This window comes from Vitis riparia, chromosome 9 (assembly GCF_004353265.1).
Source record: "Vitis riparia cultivar Riparia Gloire de Montpellier isolate 1030 chromosome 9, EGFV_Vit.rip_1.0, whole genome shotgun sequence".
Classification (NCBI taxonomy): domain Eukaryota; kingdom Viridiplantae; phylum Streptophyta; class Magnoliopsida; order Vitales; family Vitaceae; genus Vitis; species Vitis riparia.
In genome coordinates, this window is record NC_048439.1 from 5,645,998 (window position 1) to 5,662,989 (window position 16,992).

The 16,992-nt window shown below is 35.6% G+C and overlaps 2 protein-coding genes across 4 annotated transcripts in view; both read right to left on the reverse strand.

Annotated features, from left to right (window-relative positions):
* Positions 1-15,615, reverse strand: part of LOC117922185 (probable disease resistance protein At1g61300) — a 41,679-nt gene extending 26,064 nt beyond the window's left edge. For all 3 annotated transcript variants that reach the window (XM_034840228.1, XM_034840229.1, XM_034840227.1), the window contains exons 1-2: positions 14,873-15,615; positions 14,717-14,726 (exon numbers count right to left, since the gene is read on the reverse strand). In XM_034840228.1, the coding sequence (XP_034696119.1) occupies positions 14,717-14,726; positions 14,873-15,581 (719 nt within the window). In that variant the 5' untranslated portion in view covers positions 15,582-15,615. The remainder of the gene's footprint in view (positions 1-14,716; positions 14,727-14,872) is intronic.
* A 19-nt stretch (positions 15,616-15,634) lies between these two features.
* On the reverse strand, positions 15,635-16,430 carry LOC117922494 (probable disease resistance protein At1g52660). The gene is made up of 2 exons (XM_034840623.1): positions 15,764-16,430; positions 15,635-15,648 (listed from the first exon to the last, which is right to left on the reverse strand). The coding sequence occupies exons 1-2, from the start codon at positions 16,428-16,430 to the stop codon at positions 15,635-15,637; spliced, it is 681 nt and encodes a 226-aa protein (XP_034696514.1).
* Positions 16,431-16,992: the final 562 nt, after the last annotated feature.

Consider the following 16,992-nt stretch of genomic DNA (forward strand, 5'->3'; position numbering starts at 1 on the left):
GAGGCAGCTGCAAACTCTCTCATACAACCAATCTAAGCCCACGGTATACCCAAGTGGCATTTCATCTACAACAGCTTGACGCAACCTGTTTTTCCCTGCATAGAAATGTGCTATATGCTCATCATTCCTAATCATTCCTACTTACATATTCCTTGGGAAATATAAACCAATGTATGAAACAAAGTTGGGTGATATCATCGAGTAAACTATCATAACTTAGCTTCAAACCATGAAACAATTGATCCTCCATACCTGAAATTTCTTTTATGAAGTCCTCCGGCTTTCTTGTTACCTTTTTCCAATACCAGACATCCTTCATGCCAGCCAAATTTCGTCCAGCATTAACGACGGTAGATGGCAAGCCTTTGCATCTCTCTGTAACGATGTAGGCAAGATCTTGTATCCGAGGATGAGAATTTATAGTATCCTCTCCGACCAGCTCTCTGAACAAAGTCAAGGCTTCTTCCCGTTCCAAAGGCTCTACTTTAAATATCCTTTGAGCTTCCATCTCATTGCATATTCTCATTGATCGAGTTGTGATTATTACTTTGGACCAGTTCCGAGCATCAGGAAGAGGAACTCCTATTTCTGACAGATCAAGTCATTGCCGTACATTGTCTAACAACAGCAAAAACCCTTTTGCTTTCATGATATTGAATATTTTTATAGCCTTTTCATACTGACTTCTACTTTGCCACATGCTATCAATGATTTGTAATTTGTTTCGAATCACCTCTTGAGCAACTTTCACACTTGCTTGCTTGGACACTGCAGCCCAAATCACCGTATCAAAGTCGTGGCTTGTTTCGAGGAGACCATTGTTGATTTTCTTCATCAGTGTTGTTTTTCCAACACCGCCTATTCCATATAATCCAACAATTCCTACTTCATCTTCAGCGAGGCAGCTGCACACCCTTTCATACAAGGAATCTAAGCCCACAGTACGCCCAAGAGGTAATTCATCCACAACAGCACGAGGCATCATGTCTGCCACAACTTCAAAATCTCCTCCTCTGCTTGATAGTTCCCTCACACGCCTGATTTTTTGACTCACTCTCTTTCCAAGCTTGTAGCTCGACTGAATATTACAATATCTTCCAAGGCATTCCTTCTCTAGTGCTCCATCCCCTTCTTGGAGAATTGCAGCAACTTCAATTTTCTCCTCACCAACGCCATGAAGCCAGCCTTCCACTTCCTTTCTGGGTGTCATCTGTTGTTGCTTTCCAACTTCCACTCTGGTCTTTACATCTTCACTTCGAAGGTTCAGTAGCTCCATTTCCTCTCTCAAGCATTCAAGATTTTCGCGGAGACCACGGATATGGGAGGCACGCTTGGCGGTGCAACCAGATAGAAAAACTGAAGCTGAAGACTCTGCTCTCTTTGTTAAAGAGACAAGAGAGAGAGATTTAATATATATATATATTGTTCAAAGTACATGGAGACAGGCTGTAAATAACAGCTGGTAAAAATAACAACTCAATAACAATAAAGCTAACAATAAGTGGGCTGGGCTTCATCTCGTGACATCAGTAACTAACTATTAACCAACTCCTCTGTTCTCCTCTGCCTCTGTTCTTGGCTTATCATCCCCCCTCAAGTGAAAGGGTCTTGGAGCTATACAAAGCTGAGATTTGAGGGACAAGAACCTTGAACTTGTGAGATGCTTTGTCAATAAATCTGCTGGCTGCTCTTCAGTGGGAACAAAGTGCAGCTGTATCTTTCCTCTCATGACTTGATCTCGTATAAAATGAAGGTCTATTTCTATGTGTTTAGTTCTAGCATGAAACACAGGGTTCTTTGCCATATGGTAAGCACTGATATTATCATACCAAAGGAGAGGTATGGCAGGGGTTGGCACACATAGCTCTTGCAGTAAGGCTTGCATCCAAACAATCTCAGCAGTAGCAAAAACAAGACCACGATACTCAGACTCTGCACTACTGCGAGACACTACTTTTTGTTTAGTAGAGGACCAAGAGACCAAGTTACCTCCTAGATAAACTAGATATCCACTTGAGCTGCGCCTATCATCAAGGTGAGCACCCCAATCTGCATTTGTGAATCCCTCTATTGTCAAGTTACTTGAAGGACTTAACAGGAGTCCATCTTGCATTGTTCCTCTCAGATACCGAAGTATTCGTTTGACTGAGAGCCAGTGAGCTGTGGTTGGTTGTTGCATAAATTGGCATGCCTTATTGACAGCAAAGGCTATATCAGGTCTTGTCAAGGTAACATACTGAAGTGCCCCTACTACACTTCGATAATGAGTAACATCTGCCAAAGGATCTCCATCAAATTTAGACAAGTTCTTCCCAACAACACCAGGTGTGTTTGCCGGTTTGGTATCAAACATTTCAGTTCTATGAAGCAGATCTGAAATTTATTTGGTTTGGCTCAAAGTCATAGAGCCTTCATTGTAAGAAACCTCTATACCGAGAAAGAATGAGAGTTGACCCAAATCTCGTAAGGCAAAAACTGAATCAAGTTTAGCTATGAGAGACGAAATCTGTGTGGAGGAGCTGCCCGTTACGAGTATATCATCAACATAGACAAGAACTATCAAGGTAGTGGCCTTTCCAAAGTGCAAAAACATAGAACTATCAGTCCGAGACATGCTGAATCCCCACTGAAGAAGAGCAGAGCTGAGTCTTTGAAACCAAGCTCGTGGGGCTTGTTTTAAGCCATATAAAGCCTTCTTCAATCTACACACTCTATTCGGGAATTGAGTGTCAAAGTATCCAGGAGGTTGAGACATATAGACTTGTTCTTCTAGCTCACCATTGAGGAAAGCATTATGAACATCAAGCTGTCGAATTTCCCACTTAAAACTGAGAGCAACAGTAAGTATGATGCGAATAGTGGCAGCCTTAACTACTGGACTAAAAGTCTCAAAATAGTCCAGACCATGAGTCTGATTATATCCTTTTGCCACAAGCCTAGCTTTATACCTCTCTATACTCCCATCTGGCTTATGTTTCAGTTTATACACCCACTTACAGCCAATCACATTGACATTGGGTGGTTGTTCAACAAGATCCCAAGTATGGTTTCTATGAAGAGCGGCAATCTCCATTTCCATAGCTTTAGTCCAATTTGGATCTTTGAAGGCTTGTTTGAGAGTAGCTGGTTCTGAAACCTTTATGGCAGAGAGATCAAGAATAGTCTTTTTCTTGGTTATACCACGCATGGACCTTGTTGTCATGCGTGGAGCAAGAGCAGTGACTTGAGGTTCTGGAACAGATTTCGGTAACAAATCTATAGCAGGAGAAGAACTAGATGTGTCTAGAGGTGAAGAAGAGGTTGTAGGAATAGGACTTTCACTTGTGGATAGAGAATGAGAATCTATGGAAGCATGACTGATATTTGAATCTGGGAGAAGACATGGAAAAGAATGAGGAGTTATAAGGGCAGGGGTAGAGCCTTCTGCTGAAGTGTCATTAGATGAGCTGGAAGACTTGGACTGAGCAAGTGGGAAAGTTGATTCATCAAAGACCACGTGGGGAGTAATATAGACTCTTCCAGTTGCATAATCAAGGCATAAAAACCCCTTGTGATTCAAACTATAGCCAAGAAAAAGACATTGGACAGATATGTACTGCAATTTATGAGTGTTGTATGGCCGAATGAAAGGATAACAAAGGCAGCCAAATACACGAAGAGATTTATAATCAGGATGCCTTCTAAAAAGAGTGAAGTAAGGAGAGTCATACTCGAGAACTTTGCTTGGCATTCGATTGATAAGAAAAGTTGCTGTCTGAAAAGCGTAGTGCCAGTACTTCATTGGCAAGGAAGCATGAGATAACAAAGCCAACCCAGTTTCAACTACGTGTCTGTGCTTCCGCTCAACTCTACCATTTTGAGCTGAGTTGTATGGACAGGAAAATCAATGGGCAATACCAACTGTTTGAAGAAAAGACATAAAAGATCGAAATTCTCCACCATTATCAGACTGTAAGCACTTAATTTTGGTGTCAAACTGATTCTCCATTTGAAGCTTGAATCGCTTAAAGATGGGAAGGGCCTGATCCTTTGTTTGTAATGAATAAAACCAAGTATACCTGGAATAATCATCTACAAAAAGAATGAAATATTTCGCTCCAGATGTAGATTTAATTGATGCAGGTCCCCAAATATCAGTATAAACAAGTTCTAAAGGTTTAGATGCACGAGAATTTGAGAGTTGAGTGGGTAGTTTATGACTTTTAGCTAACTGACAATCAGAACAAACAGTAGATTTGTATTTCCCAGAAGCAACATTACAAGCTTTCATGACTTTTGAAACAATGTCAAAACCAGCATGGCCTAGTCTATTGTGCCATAACTCTGCTTTATTTTCAACAGTACTAGAAAATTGGGAATGAAAAGCAGAAGCATTATTAATACTATTATAAGGTCTCAGATTGCTGAACACAGGAAACTTGTAAAGCCCATTTTCAAGCTTGCCTTGAGCAAGAACCATCTTCGTGTGTAGATCCTTCACAAAGAAAGCATTAGAATGAAACTCAATCAAGGCATTATTATCTGAGCAGAACTTAGCCACACTAATCAAATTAGCTGAGATAAAGGGAACATGAAACACCTTCTTGAGTTGAAAAGAATGTGTATGAGAATGAAGTTGTTTAGAGCCAATATTGGAGATGGAGAGATGCTTACCATTACCAATAGTGACTCTATCTGTTCCTGTGTATGGTGAAGTACTGGTGAGATTCCCCAAATTCTGAGTCAGATGGTGACTTGCTCCAGAATCCAAATACCAACTCTCATCTGCAGGATTATTAGAAGCAGAAGCAACCATAGCAGGTATATTGTTTTGATTCCCATTATTCAGAGAATGAGAAATAGTAGTCTGACCACCTTGAAAAGAGATATCAAACCTGTGATAACAGATCTGAGTAGTGTGGCCAAACTTACCACATAACTGACACTGAGGTTTCTCACTTGGACTGGAATTTTGCCTTCCACCTTGTCCATTTCTACCTCCACGTCCACGACCTCTATAGGTGTAATTATTGTTATTTGGAGAGTAGCCTTGTCCACGACCTCCATTAAACTTCCTTCCACCACCTCTGTTATTAGAGGAAGAGGCATAATTGGCAGACATTTGTTCAATCGAGCTTTGTTGCTCAAGACGATGCTCAAAGGCTAATAGCATACTATGTATAGCTTCAAGAGAGATCTTATCATCTCTAATGTTGATAGCAGTTACAACAGCATTATAATCGGATCCAAGACCTCCAAGAAGATTCATAATCTGATCTTGTTCTGAGACAGGTTCTCCAATAGCAGCTAGATTATCAGCAGCTCCTTTGATCTTCATTATGTAGTCTATCATCGACATTGATCCTTTCTTTGTGGATTTTAATTCGAGTCTGAGTTGCATTATCCTAACTCTTGAAGAAGATGAAAAAATACTTTCCAAGGCATTCCAAGCAGAGTGAGAAGTATTATGGCCTATGATCTGTGCCATGATACCTGGTGTGAGCGACGAGTAGATCCAACTGAGGATTGTTCGATCTTGTCTCCTCCAAGCAACAAAAGCTGGATTGATCACTCCTGGACTCAGATCTTTCTCCGGACAGATAGAGGTTCCATCAATGAAATCCTCAAAGCCATTAGCAAAGACGACATTATCAATCTGAGATCTCCATAGGATGTAATTCGTCCGATCAAGTTTCACAGGCAGAGTGTGATTAAGCATCTGATAGGAAGGAATGGACGCCATTGTTGAGCTGTGTCTAGATCCAGTCGAACCAGAGGAAGAAGAAGACTGTGTCGGAGTAAAGGCCATGTTTGGATCGAGAGAAACAGAGAGAAAGTGAGAAAGCAAAGAAAAATTCAAACCTTGACTGAGAGCTCTGATACCAAGATAGAAAAACTGAAGCTGAAGACTCTGCTCTCTTTGTTAAAGAGACAAGAGAGAGAGATTTAATATATATATATTGTTCAAAGTACATGGAGACAGGCTGTAAATAACAGCTGGTAAAAATAACAACTCAATAACAATAAAGCTAACAATAAGTGGGCTGGGCTTCATCTCGTGACATCAGTAACTAACTATTAACCAACTCCTCTGTTCTCCTCTGCCTCTGTTCTTGGCTTATCACAACCGAAAAGATCAGTGGCAATAGTATAGATTGGGCTCACACAATCCATACTCTCAGGAAACCTGAAATTCAAGAAATTAGAAGGACAATGATGGGACAAGAGGCTGCCAGGGGGCAATACAGAAGGAGATGAATAGTGTTTCGTTCTGCAGCTGGAAAAGCGCAACGACAAGACTGGGGGAGACTTTCTATAGCCTTTGAATAGAGAGGGCCTAAATGGTATCAAGCTTTGTTTTTGAAAAAATATTTACAGTTAGGGATACCTTTTGTTTAAAAAAAAAAAAAAAGTAGTTATTAAACTATCATCGTCAAGTAGTCCTTTGCACATCGTTTCATAGTTTTCTTAGCAATTTTTTTTTTTTTTTTTTTTTTTCTCTTTTCCTAGCAATTTTTCTCTTTTATGTATTGGTTTAATCTACCCTCTACAGCTATTATGGTTGTCTGCCACGAAGAAGGTGGATGACAGGATATTTCTTGTTAAAGGTGTATTTGCCATACCCAAAAAAGCTGCTCGTCCAAACTTTGTTGCTTTGAATATTTAACCAATTGTTTTTAATTATAAAATTAAAATTTGTAGCAAAATATAAAAAGTAATTCATTGGATAATGTTACTTGTAAACACCAAAAAAAAAAAAAAATTTACTAAAATTAAGATTGTAATTTGGACAAGTTGATTGGGTTGATGATTAACCCATTATCAATCAAAACTAAAAAATAATAAATTTTCTAAACCCAACTTCATTTCTTAAGCTCGAGTTGAGTTCAAGTTAGTTGAATTAGATTTAGATTGGTTGGATTAATCGAGTTGTATAATTCAAAATCTATTTATAATGTTTTTTAAAAAACTTTTTTCTTTATATTTATATCAAAATTTGAATAGTAAATAAGACAAGTTTCAAATTAGTAAAAAAAAATTATATATCTTTCTAAAATAATAATAATTATATGATATAATATAATTTGATTTTTTTTCTTTAAAATTTTTAAAAAATAAATATTATTATATAAAATAATATGCATTATAAATATTATAAAAATATTAAATTGAATTCAAATTAAACTCAAGTTCCTTCAATCTTAGCTCGAACTTAACCTAAATTGAGTTCGAGATGAAAAAAATATAACCTAAGATCAACCTAAATATCGAAAATGATTGTTCAATCCCGTCCAAATGTCAAGTTAGATTCGGATTAGATTAGCCCAATCTCTTCAAGTTGCACCACTAAGTAAAATCATTATTTATTTAATAGTTTATTACTTTTCGTCTTCCCCTTTATAAAATAGTTTATATTTAGAATTCAACGTGGACTACCTTTTTAAAAAGTAGGGCAACAAATGGTTGATTTAATATTGGGTTAGGTGAGGTTGCCTCTTTTAAGTTATTAAAAAAACTAAAGAAATATTATTAGAGTTTATCATCATCACATAATTTAACAATTTCAATATTTTAACAAATATTTAATTGAATATTGAAGATGGTGTGAATGATTCTATTCTCCCAATGAAAGTTTTGTTAGCGATGATTCATCAAATAACATCTATTTGCGGCTTATCGAAGGATAATAATATTTTTAGAACATTATTTCAAAACGAAATGTTCAGAGATGTTGAGGTATCATAAGAAATTTTCACAAATCAATTTCATTTGTCTAATCTATTTTATTGAAATTTTAACATAAATCCCATCAAAAAATAGTTTATTTAGAAGTTTATATATCTCATTAATTTAGGTAAAATTTCTAACAATAGAAATTATTTACATATTTTAATTCAAAAAATAAAAATAAATTGACCATGGGCTTTACTATTATAAAATCCATCATTGATCCTTTCTCATGTTTAGTACAAAATTAAAACAATTAATCATGAAGAGAACAACTTATATTTCATAGGAATGGGGAAGATGAAAATGAAAAACTACTCGGACTCTATTTGAAAATGTTTTTAAAAATGGTTCTTCAAAAACATTTTTTAAAAACAATTTATAATTTTTTTGGAATGAATGTTTATTTTCTAAAACAATGTCCAATTATACTATAAAGAAAAAAAGTCTCACTAAAATTAAGATTGTAATTTGGACATGTTGATTGGGTTAATGATTAACCCATTATCAACACAAATTAAAAAACAATAAACTTTCCGAACCCAATCCAACCTGACATCTAATTTGAGATACTCAACTCAACCTCATTTCTTAAGTTCGAGTTGAGTTCAGGTTAGTTAGATTAGACTCACATTGGTTGGATTAATCAAGTTGCATAATTCAAAATTTATTGATAATGTTTTTTAAAAAACTTTTTTTTCTATATATTTATATCAAAATTTAAATAGTAAATAAGACAAATTTCAAGTTAACAAAAAAAAAAGTAAAAATAAATTTATATATCTTTCTAAAATAATAATAATTATATGATATAATGTAATTTGATTTTTTTTCTTAAAAAATTAAAAAGAAAATAAATATTGTTATATAGAATAATATGTATTATAAATATTATAAAAATTTTAAATCGGGTTCGAGTTAAACTTGGATTCCCTGAACCTTAGCTTGAACATAACCTAAATTGAGTTTGAGTTGAAAAAAATATAACATATGATTAACCTAAATGTCTAAAATGAGTGTTCAATCCCCCCAAATGTTGAGTTGAATTTGGGTTAGATTAGCTCAATCTCTTCAAGTTGTATCACTAAGTAAAATCATTATTTGTTTAATAGTTTATTCCTTTTCGTCTCCCCCCTCTATAAAATAGTTTATATTTAGAATTCAATGTGGACGCCTTTTTAAAAAGTAGGACAACAAATGGTTGATTTAATATTGGGTTAGGTAAGGTTGCCTCTTTTAAGTTATTAAAAAAACTAAGAAATATTATTACAGTTTATCATTATCACATAATTTGATATTTTCAATATTTTAACAAATATTTAATTGAATATTGAAAATGGTGTGAATGATTCTATTCTTCCTATAAAAGTTTTGTAAGTGAAAATTTATCAAATAACATCTATTTGTGGTTTCTTGAAGGATAACAATATTTTTAGAATATTATTTCAAAATGAAATGTTTAGAGATGTTGAGGTATCACAAGGAACTTTCATAAATCAATTTCATTCGTCTAATCTATTTTATTAAAATTTTAGCACAAATCCCAATCCCATCGAAAAAACAGTTTATTTTGAAGTTTATATATCTCATTAATTTAGGTAAAACTCCTAACAATAGAAATCATTTACATATTTTAATTCAAAAAATAAAAATAAAAATAAATTGACCATGGGCTTTACTATAATAAACTCCATCATTGATCCTTTCTCATGTTTAGTACAAAATTACGACAATTAATCATGAATTGAACAACTTATGTTTCATAGGAATGGGGAAGATGAAAATGAAAATAATATTCAGACTCTATTTGAAAATGTTTTCAAAAATGGTTCTTCAAAAAATAATTTTTAAAAACAAGTTTACATTTTTTTTGAAATGAATGTTTATTTTCTAAAACAATGTCCAGTTATGCTATAAAGAAAAAAGTCTCACTAAATAGTTAAATAAAAAGAGATCTAAGTTTTAAGCATTGAATTTCGTTAATTTTTTTAGAGAAAATAGTATTTACCTCTATTCAAACTTAATTTAGTGGCTTTACAACAAAGAACAATATATAACCATTTGTAAAACTTCAAACTAAGTTGGCATACAAGGGTTTATGCTCTCTACTCATATTCAAGTTTGGGCTGAAAATTTGGGTCTTTGGTGCAACCTTTGTTGGATTGGATGACTACTGTTTAGCTCATCTAATTTTGGATCTTTTGTGCCGTAGTTAATACATGACTTGCCCACAATTATATCCTTTGTGGCCTTTTTCTCATTTTGCAATTTCTCTCGAAGTAATCCATAATAAACAGTACTAAGGGTCATTAAGTCATTACAAGTTGATCATATATTAAAGACAAGTTGATCATAAAATGTAGTAAAATTTTCTTTCGTTAGAAATTTCATGACATTAACAACGAAAATTTAAAACTTGAATGAAGAATTGCATACCTTGATTTATAATTCTAAACTTTGATTGTAAAGGATATAAAAATTGTAACAGTGAAATCTTAAAACTCTGTTTGGTTTCTGAAAAAATTTGAGGGAAAATACAATAGAAAGAAAGTAAAGAGGAAAAGTAACAAAAAGAAAAAAGTGAAGGAAAAAAAATACATATTTAAAGTTAATAAATTATTTTTATATATTATTTCAAATTCATTTAACTTATTTTAACTCTTCGATATAAAAATTAAATAATTTGAAAATTTACGAGTTTCTAACAAATTTCAATTATATTTGATTTTCTTTAATATTTTGTATAAGACGATCAAATATAAGAAAACCATCTTTCTTACCATTTCTTTCTTTCCTTATACCTTCAGAGAACCATACATAGCCTAAATCTTGACTTTCCTCTAGTTCATAGAAAATTATCGATAGACAAAGGGGTCATGGCTTATAAACAACGTCGGAGCCAGCATTTTGCTTCAAGGGGAGCTTTAGCCCAATGGTTAAACTTTCACATGGTTTAAGGGGGGTATTGTTGGTCTCGTGTTTTTTAGTTGTTTTAAGGTACATCTAATTAATATCATTAGAATATATAAATATGAATGAATAGCAAGTCTATTAGATTTAACATACAAAAATTTAATTTTATTTCCACATCCACAAAAAAGCATGGTGAAATCTTATCAATTCTGTTCTTTTAAAAATATAGCACTCATTAAACACTATTATTTATATATATAGAATTCCACATAAGATAATATAAGGAAAATTTAGTTAAAGTATTTTCATGAACTTGAGAAGGCATAGGGAAATTCATATGTAAAAACACATCAATCTTAGGACATGATCTACATCAAAACAACACCACCTGCAAAGAGATGCCTTTTGAGCAGCATATACAACTCCACCACTCCATTTAGAGTTCACAAAAAATAGTCACACACATGCAAACAACAAATAATACAACATTGGATCTTATCTTCCACACAGCAATCAGTACCAAGGCATATACAAATAGCTTTGTTGCATCAAACTTCAAACACTCATCCTGCAAAAATAACAATACATAGACATTGTTATGAACACCACATGGAAATTATGTTATGCACCGAGAAACATAAGATTTTTGGAATATAGAATCTGTTATTACAAAATTTTACTTTTTCCCAAAGCCAATTATAAAATATGAGAGAAAATATAGCATTTTTCCATGTTTAAACAAATGATTATATGGAAAACTAGTGATTGAATCACAGAATCAATGACATAACAAATATATAATATATATTTCATATAAGTTAAAATTATTTATAAGAAATTAAGATTAAAAATAATAATATTTCATTATATTATCAAAATAAATGATAAGGATAAATAAAAATATATTAATATGCATGATATTTTAGTGTGAAGATATATTTAAGATGAAAAAAAAATTATAATATTTAGCTTTATCCACATATCAAAAGTTGTATATCTTATTATTTTATAATTTTAAAAAAATATTATACTATTTTCATAGATATTATTACATAATAAGTAATTAAGTATAATTATTTTGAGGTTCTAAATAATAAAAATATGAAAGACACAGCAATTCTATATGTTGCATTTGGACAACAAGAATGAATATCCCGATCCCATATCCCAATGGTCCAGCTGCACTTTTGATAATCGGCAGGTCCCAACGGTCAGGTGTACTTCTTAAGAAAATCCCACATCGAAAGTTAATCAAGTTAATGGCTTCTATAAAATAGGTGCAACAAGTTACTGGCTTTCATGAATAAGTGCAATGATAGGAATGGGCTGGAAGTGGTACAGGCCCAATAGTGGTCAAATAAGGCTTGATCAGTTCTTCAAGGACTGGCTGGGCTGGGCCGTTTGATTAAACCGGTTCAGTTCGGACATTCTAGACAGTTAGCGGCCGACCCGGTTCAATATTTAAAACCTTCTATAGATGTACCAAATGAAATGACCAACTTGAGTTTTGGAGATTTGCTGTTGGTAGTTAATAGTTATAGGAGAGTGAGTCGGTGGTACCTGTTTCCTCATGAGTTATAACTTCAGCGATTGACAAGCTGTGTTTAGGTGGCTGCCCTTGAGGTTGAACCTTCTACCACCAGTTTCTTCTTTCCCTTCACTTCCCCTGTTATGTAGAAGTGGCACCTTTCTATGAGTTGGTTATTTTAATATATTATAATAATAACAATCACATTTAATAATTTAAGTGTGAATTTTCAATCACATACAGCATTTAAAAACAAAGCATCAAAGCTTAATACCTGGGTCCTGGATTGGGTCAGCCAAGTATTGAGGGGAAAAATAGTTGGTGAAAATCTCCTCCACAGATTCATCCTCCCATTTCAACCTTCCCCACCAGGTTAGATCTCCTTCAATTTTATTTAAGCTCTTGGCGGCACTAATTGAATCGATTGGGAGCCTTCTTAGCCTCGGGCAATTGATCACAGAGATTATTTCCAATGAAGGGAAGAGTAGTGCCCCACGATAGATGCTCTCTAGCATTGGCATACCACCTAATACTAGAGATGTGAGCCTTGCGAATATGCTGGCGTGCTGTGTACTTGAAGTTACATACTCATTACTTATCACTTCTTTCATGGATTCACAGAATTGAACATTAAGCGACTGAAGGTGGGCAGCATAAATAAGCCATGTCAAGTTCAACAGTTTTGGACAGCTCCAAATCTTTACATCACAAAGCCTGCGGAAGTGCTGGTTGTTTCTCACTATCAACTCAGGATTGGGGATCCCATCAGATTGTTCAAATCCTTTACTTCCCTCTTTTTCCACATTAATTTTCATTTCTTCCAATTGAAGACAATTGAATATCACAAGAATCTCCAAGTAGTTCAGAAATATTGATGATAGCTCAAGCAATGATAAATCTCTGCAGTCATGTAGACTTAATCTTCTTATGCACCTTTGTAACTTGTAGGAGCTCAGTAATTTATTGAGAGCTACAACACTACGAAAGGAGAGAGATAAATCATCCACAGGTCCTATGGAATCCAATTCTTCCAATAAGGTGGCGCGATAAGAGGATAAAGCATTTCCATCATACATACTAAACAATTGTAATGATGAAAGACTAGATATCAATTGTGGAGGAATTATAAGTGGAGGCATACCATCAAGTAACAAGCACCTCAGTTTTGTCAACTTGGTCATCCCAATCGCCAACTCTTTTACACGAGTCATTGAAAGATTAATGTATTCCAATTCCACTAATCTCTCAATCCCATCAGGTAACTCCGTTATACAATGAGTAGCTGACAAATCTAGAACTCTTATAAGAGGCATGAATTGGAAGAATCCTCTTGGAAATGTCTTCAATTGAATACATTCCCTCACAAAGAGAGTCTGGAGATTAGAGCAATGTGGTGTTTTTGGGAGTTTCTCAATATTCCTACCCCACAATGATATCCTTTCTGCATCCTTCCATTTGGTAACTCTCTCAGCGTCAACAAGCCCGAGAGATTCACATACCCAAATCTTGTTCATCTTGTTTCCACATTCTTGACTTATCCATTGAGCCATGTCGTGTATCACATCGTGCATCTTGATACATTCTTTAAATCCATCACCCTCCTCTAACAAGCATGCATTCTTTAGGTCTTCAATGATTTTGTATCCTCGTCTGCGTGCTTCATATATGTCCTCACCATCAAAAAACCCTTCCCCAATCCAATGTTCTATAAGCTCATCATTTCTAATTTCATATTCCTTCGGAAAAAAAGAACAGTATATGAAACAAGATTTGGTGATATCATCTCTTAAGCTATCATAACTTAATTTCAAAACATGATACAACTCAACCTCCATACCTGAAATTTCCACAGGGAAATTCTCCAGTTCTTGGATTGCTTGATCCCATTCATGGGGAGAATTCTTATTAGCCATTGCTCTTCCTACAGTAATAAGGGCAAGCGGCAAGCCTTTGCACCGCTCTGCCATCTTTTCAGAAAACCGTGATATATCAGGGTGAGAATTTAGAGTGTTCTCTCCGACTTTCTCCAGGAACAAAGCCAAGGCTTCTTCCTGTGCCAAATACTCTACCCTAAACATCCTTTGAACTTCCATTTCATTGCATATTTCCTGAATTCGAGTTGTGATTATTACTTTGGATCGGTTTCGAATTTCTGGAAGAGGAACTCCTATTTTTGAGAGATCAAGTCGTTGCCATACATCATCTAAAAGTAGCACAAACCTTCTTGTTTTCATGATGTTGAATATTTCTGTCGCCCTTTCATCCTCTGTTCTACCCTGCCACAGGCTATCTGGGATTTGTAATTTATTTCGAATCACCTCTTCAGCAGCTTTCACACTTGCTTGCTTGGAGACGGTAACCCAAATCACTGTATTAAATTGGTGACTTGTTTTGAGGAACTCGTTGTTGATTTTCCTCATTAGTGTTGTTTTTCCAACCCCGCCTGTTCCATATAATGCAATAATTCCTACTTGATATCCAGTGAGGCAGCTGCAAACTGTCTCATACAACCAATCTAAGCCCACGGTATGCCCAAGAGGCATTTCATCTACAACAGCATCAGGCAACCTGTCTTCCCCTGCATAGAAATGTTCTATAAGATTATCATTCATAATTACATATTTCTTGGGAAATATAAAGCAATATATGAAACAAAGTTTGGTGATTCATCGAGTAAGCTATCATAACTGAGCTTCAAAACATGAAACAATTGATCCTCCATACCTGAAATTTCTTCTTTTATGAGGTCCTCCAGCTCTTGTGTTAACTGTTCCCATTCCCTGACAATCTTGCAGCCAGCCAATGTTCGTCCAGCCATTATGATGGCGGATGGCAAACCTTGGCATCTATCCAAAGTGCTGTGGGCAAGCTGTTGTATCCCGGGACTAAAATTTAGAGTGTCCTCTCCGACGAGCTCGCTGAACAAAGTCCAGGCTTCAACCCATTCCAAAGGCTCTACTTCAAATATCCTTTGAGCTGCCATCTTGCAGCATATTCTCATTGATCGAGTTGCGATTATTACTTTGGACTTGTTTCGAGCATCAGGAAGAGGAAATCCTATATCTGAGAGATCAAGTGGTTTCTGTACATTGTCTAACAACAGCAAAAACCTTTTTGTTTTCATGATTTTGAAGATTTCTATAGCATTTTCATCCTGACTTCTATTTCGCCACATGCTATCAATGATCTGTAATTTGTTTCCAATCACCCCTTGAGCAGCTCTCACGCTTGGTTGCTCAGACACTGAAACCCAAATCACCGCATCAAAGTCGTGTCTTGTTTCGAGGAGACCATTGTTGATTTTCTTCATCAGTGTTGTTTTTCCAACACTGCGTATTCCATATAATCCAAGAATTCCTACTTCATCTTCAGCGAGGCAGCTGCACACCTTTTCATACAAGGAATCTAAGCCCACAGTACGCCCAAGGGGCATTTCATCTACAACAGGATGAGGCAACCTGTCTTCCCCTGAATAGAAATGTTCTATCAGCTCATCATTCCTAATTACATATTCCTTGAGAAATATAAAGCAATATATGAAATAAAGTTTGGTGATATCATCGAGTAAGCTATCATAACTTAGCTTCAAAACATGAAACAATTGATCCTCCATACCTGAAATTACTTCTTTTATGAGGTTCTCCAGCACTAGTGTTAACTGTTCCCATTCCCTGACAATCTTGCAGCCACCCAATTTTCGTCCAGCCATTATGATGGCAGATGGCAAACCTTGGCATCTCTCCAAAGTGCTGTGGGCAAGCTGTTGTATCCTGGGACTAGAATTTAGAGTGTCCTCTCCGACGAGTTTGGTGAACAAAGTCCAGGCTTCAACCCATGCCAAAGGCTTTACTGCCAACCACCTTTTAGCGTTCATCTCACTGCATGTTCTCATTGATCGAGTAGCGATTATTACTTTGGACTTGTTTTGAGCATCAGGAAGAGGAAATCCTATATCTGAGAGATCAAGTGGTACCTGTACATCGTCTAAAAACAGCAAAAACCTTTTTGTTTTCATGATTTTGAAGATTTCTATAGCCTTTTCATCCTGACTTCTATTTTGCCACATGCTATCAATGATCTGTAATTTGTTTCCAATCACCTCTTGAGCAGCTCTCACGCTTGCTTGCTTGGACACTGAAACCCAAATCACCATATGAAAGTCGTGTCTTGTTTCGAGGAGACCATTGTTGATTTTCTTCATTAGTGTTGTTTTTCCAATTCCGCGTTTTCCATATAATCCAACAATTCCTACTTCATCTTGAGCGAAAAAGCTGCACACCATCTCATACGCAAGGAATCTAAGCCCACGGTACGCACAAGAGGTAATTCATCCACAACATCACGAGGCAACCTGTATGCCACAGCTTCAAAATATCCTCTGCTTGTTAGTTCCCTTACCCGCATGATTTTTCGACTCACTCTCTTTCCGAGGTTGTAGCTCGACCGAATATTACAATATCTTCCAAGGCATTCCTTCTCTAGTGCTCCATCCCCTTCTTGGAGAATTGCAGCAACTTCAATTTTCTCCTTACCAACGCCATGAAGCCAGCCTTCCACTTCCTTTCTGGGTGTCATCTGTTGTTGCTTTCCAACTTCCACTCTTGTCTTTACATCTTCACTTCGAAGGTTCAGTAGCGCCATTTCCTCTCTCAAGCATTCAAGATTTTCTCGGAGACCACGGATATGGGAGGCACGCTTGACGGTGCAACCGAACAGATCAGTGGCAATAGTATAGATTGGGCTCACACAATCCATGCTCTCGGGAAACCTGAAAAATAAACACCTGAAATTCAAGAAATTAGAAGGACAATGGCTAGGAAAGAGGCTGCCAGGGGGCAATACAG

What these genes read in the sequence shown, in the direction of transcription:
- LOC117922494 (XM_034840623.1), bottom strand. Translation starts at nt 16,430, where the DNA reads ATGGTGTGCAGCTTTTTCGCTCAAGATGAAGTAGGAATTGTTGGATTA.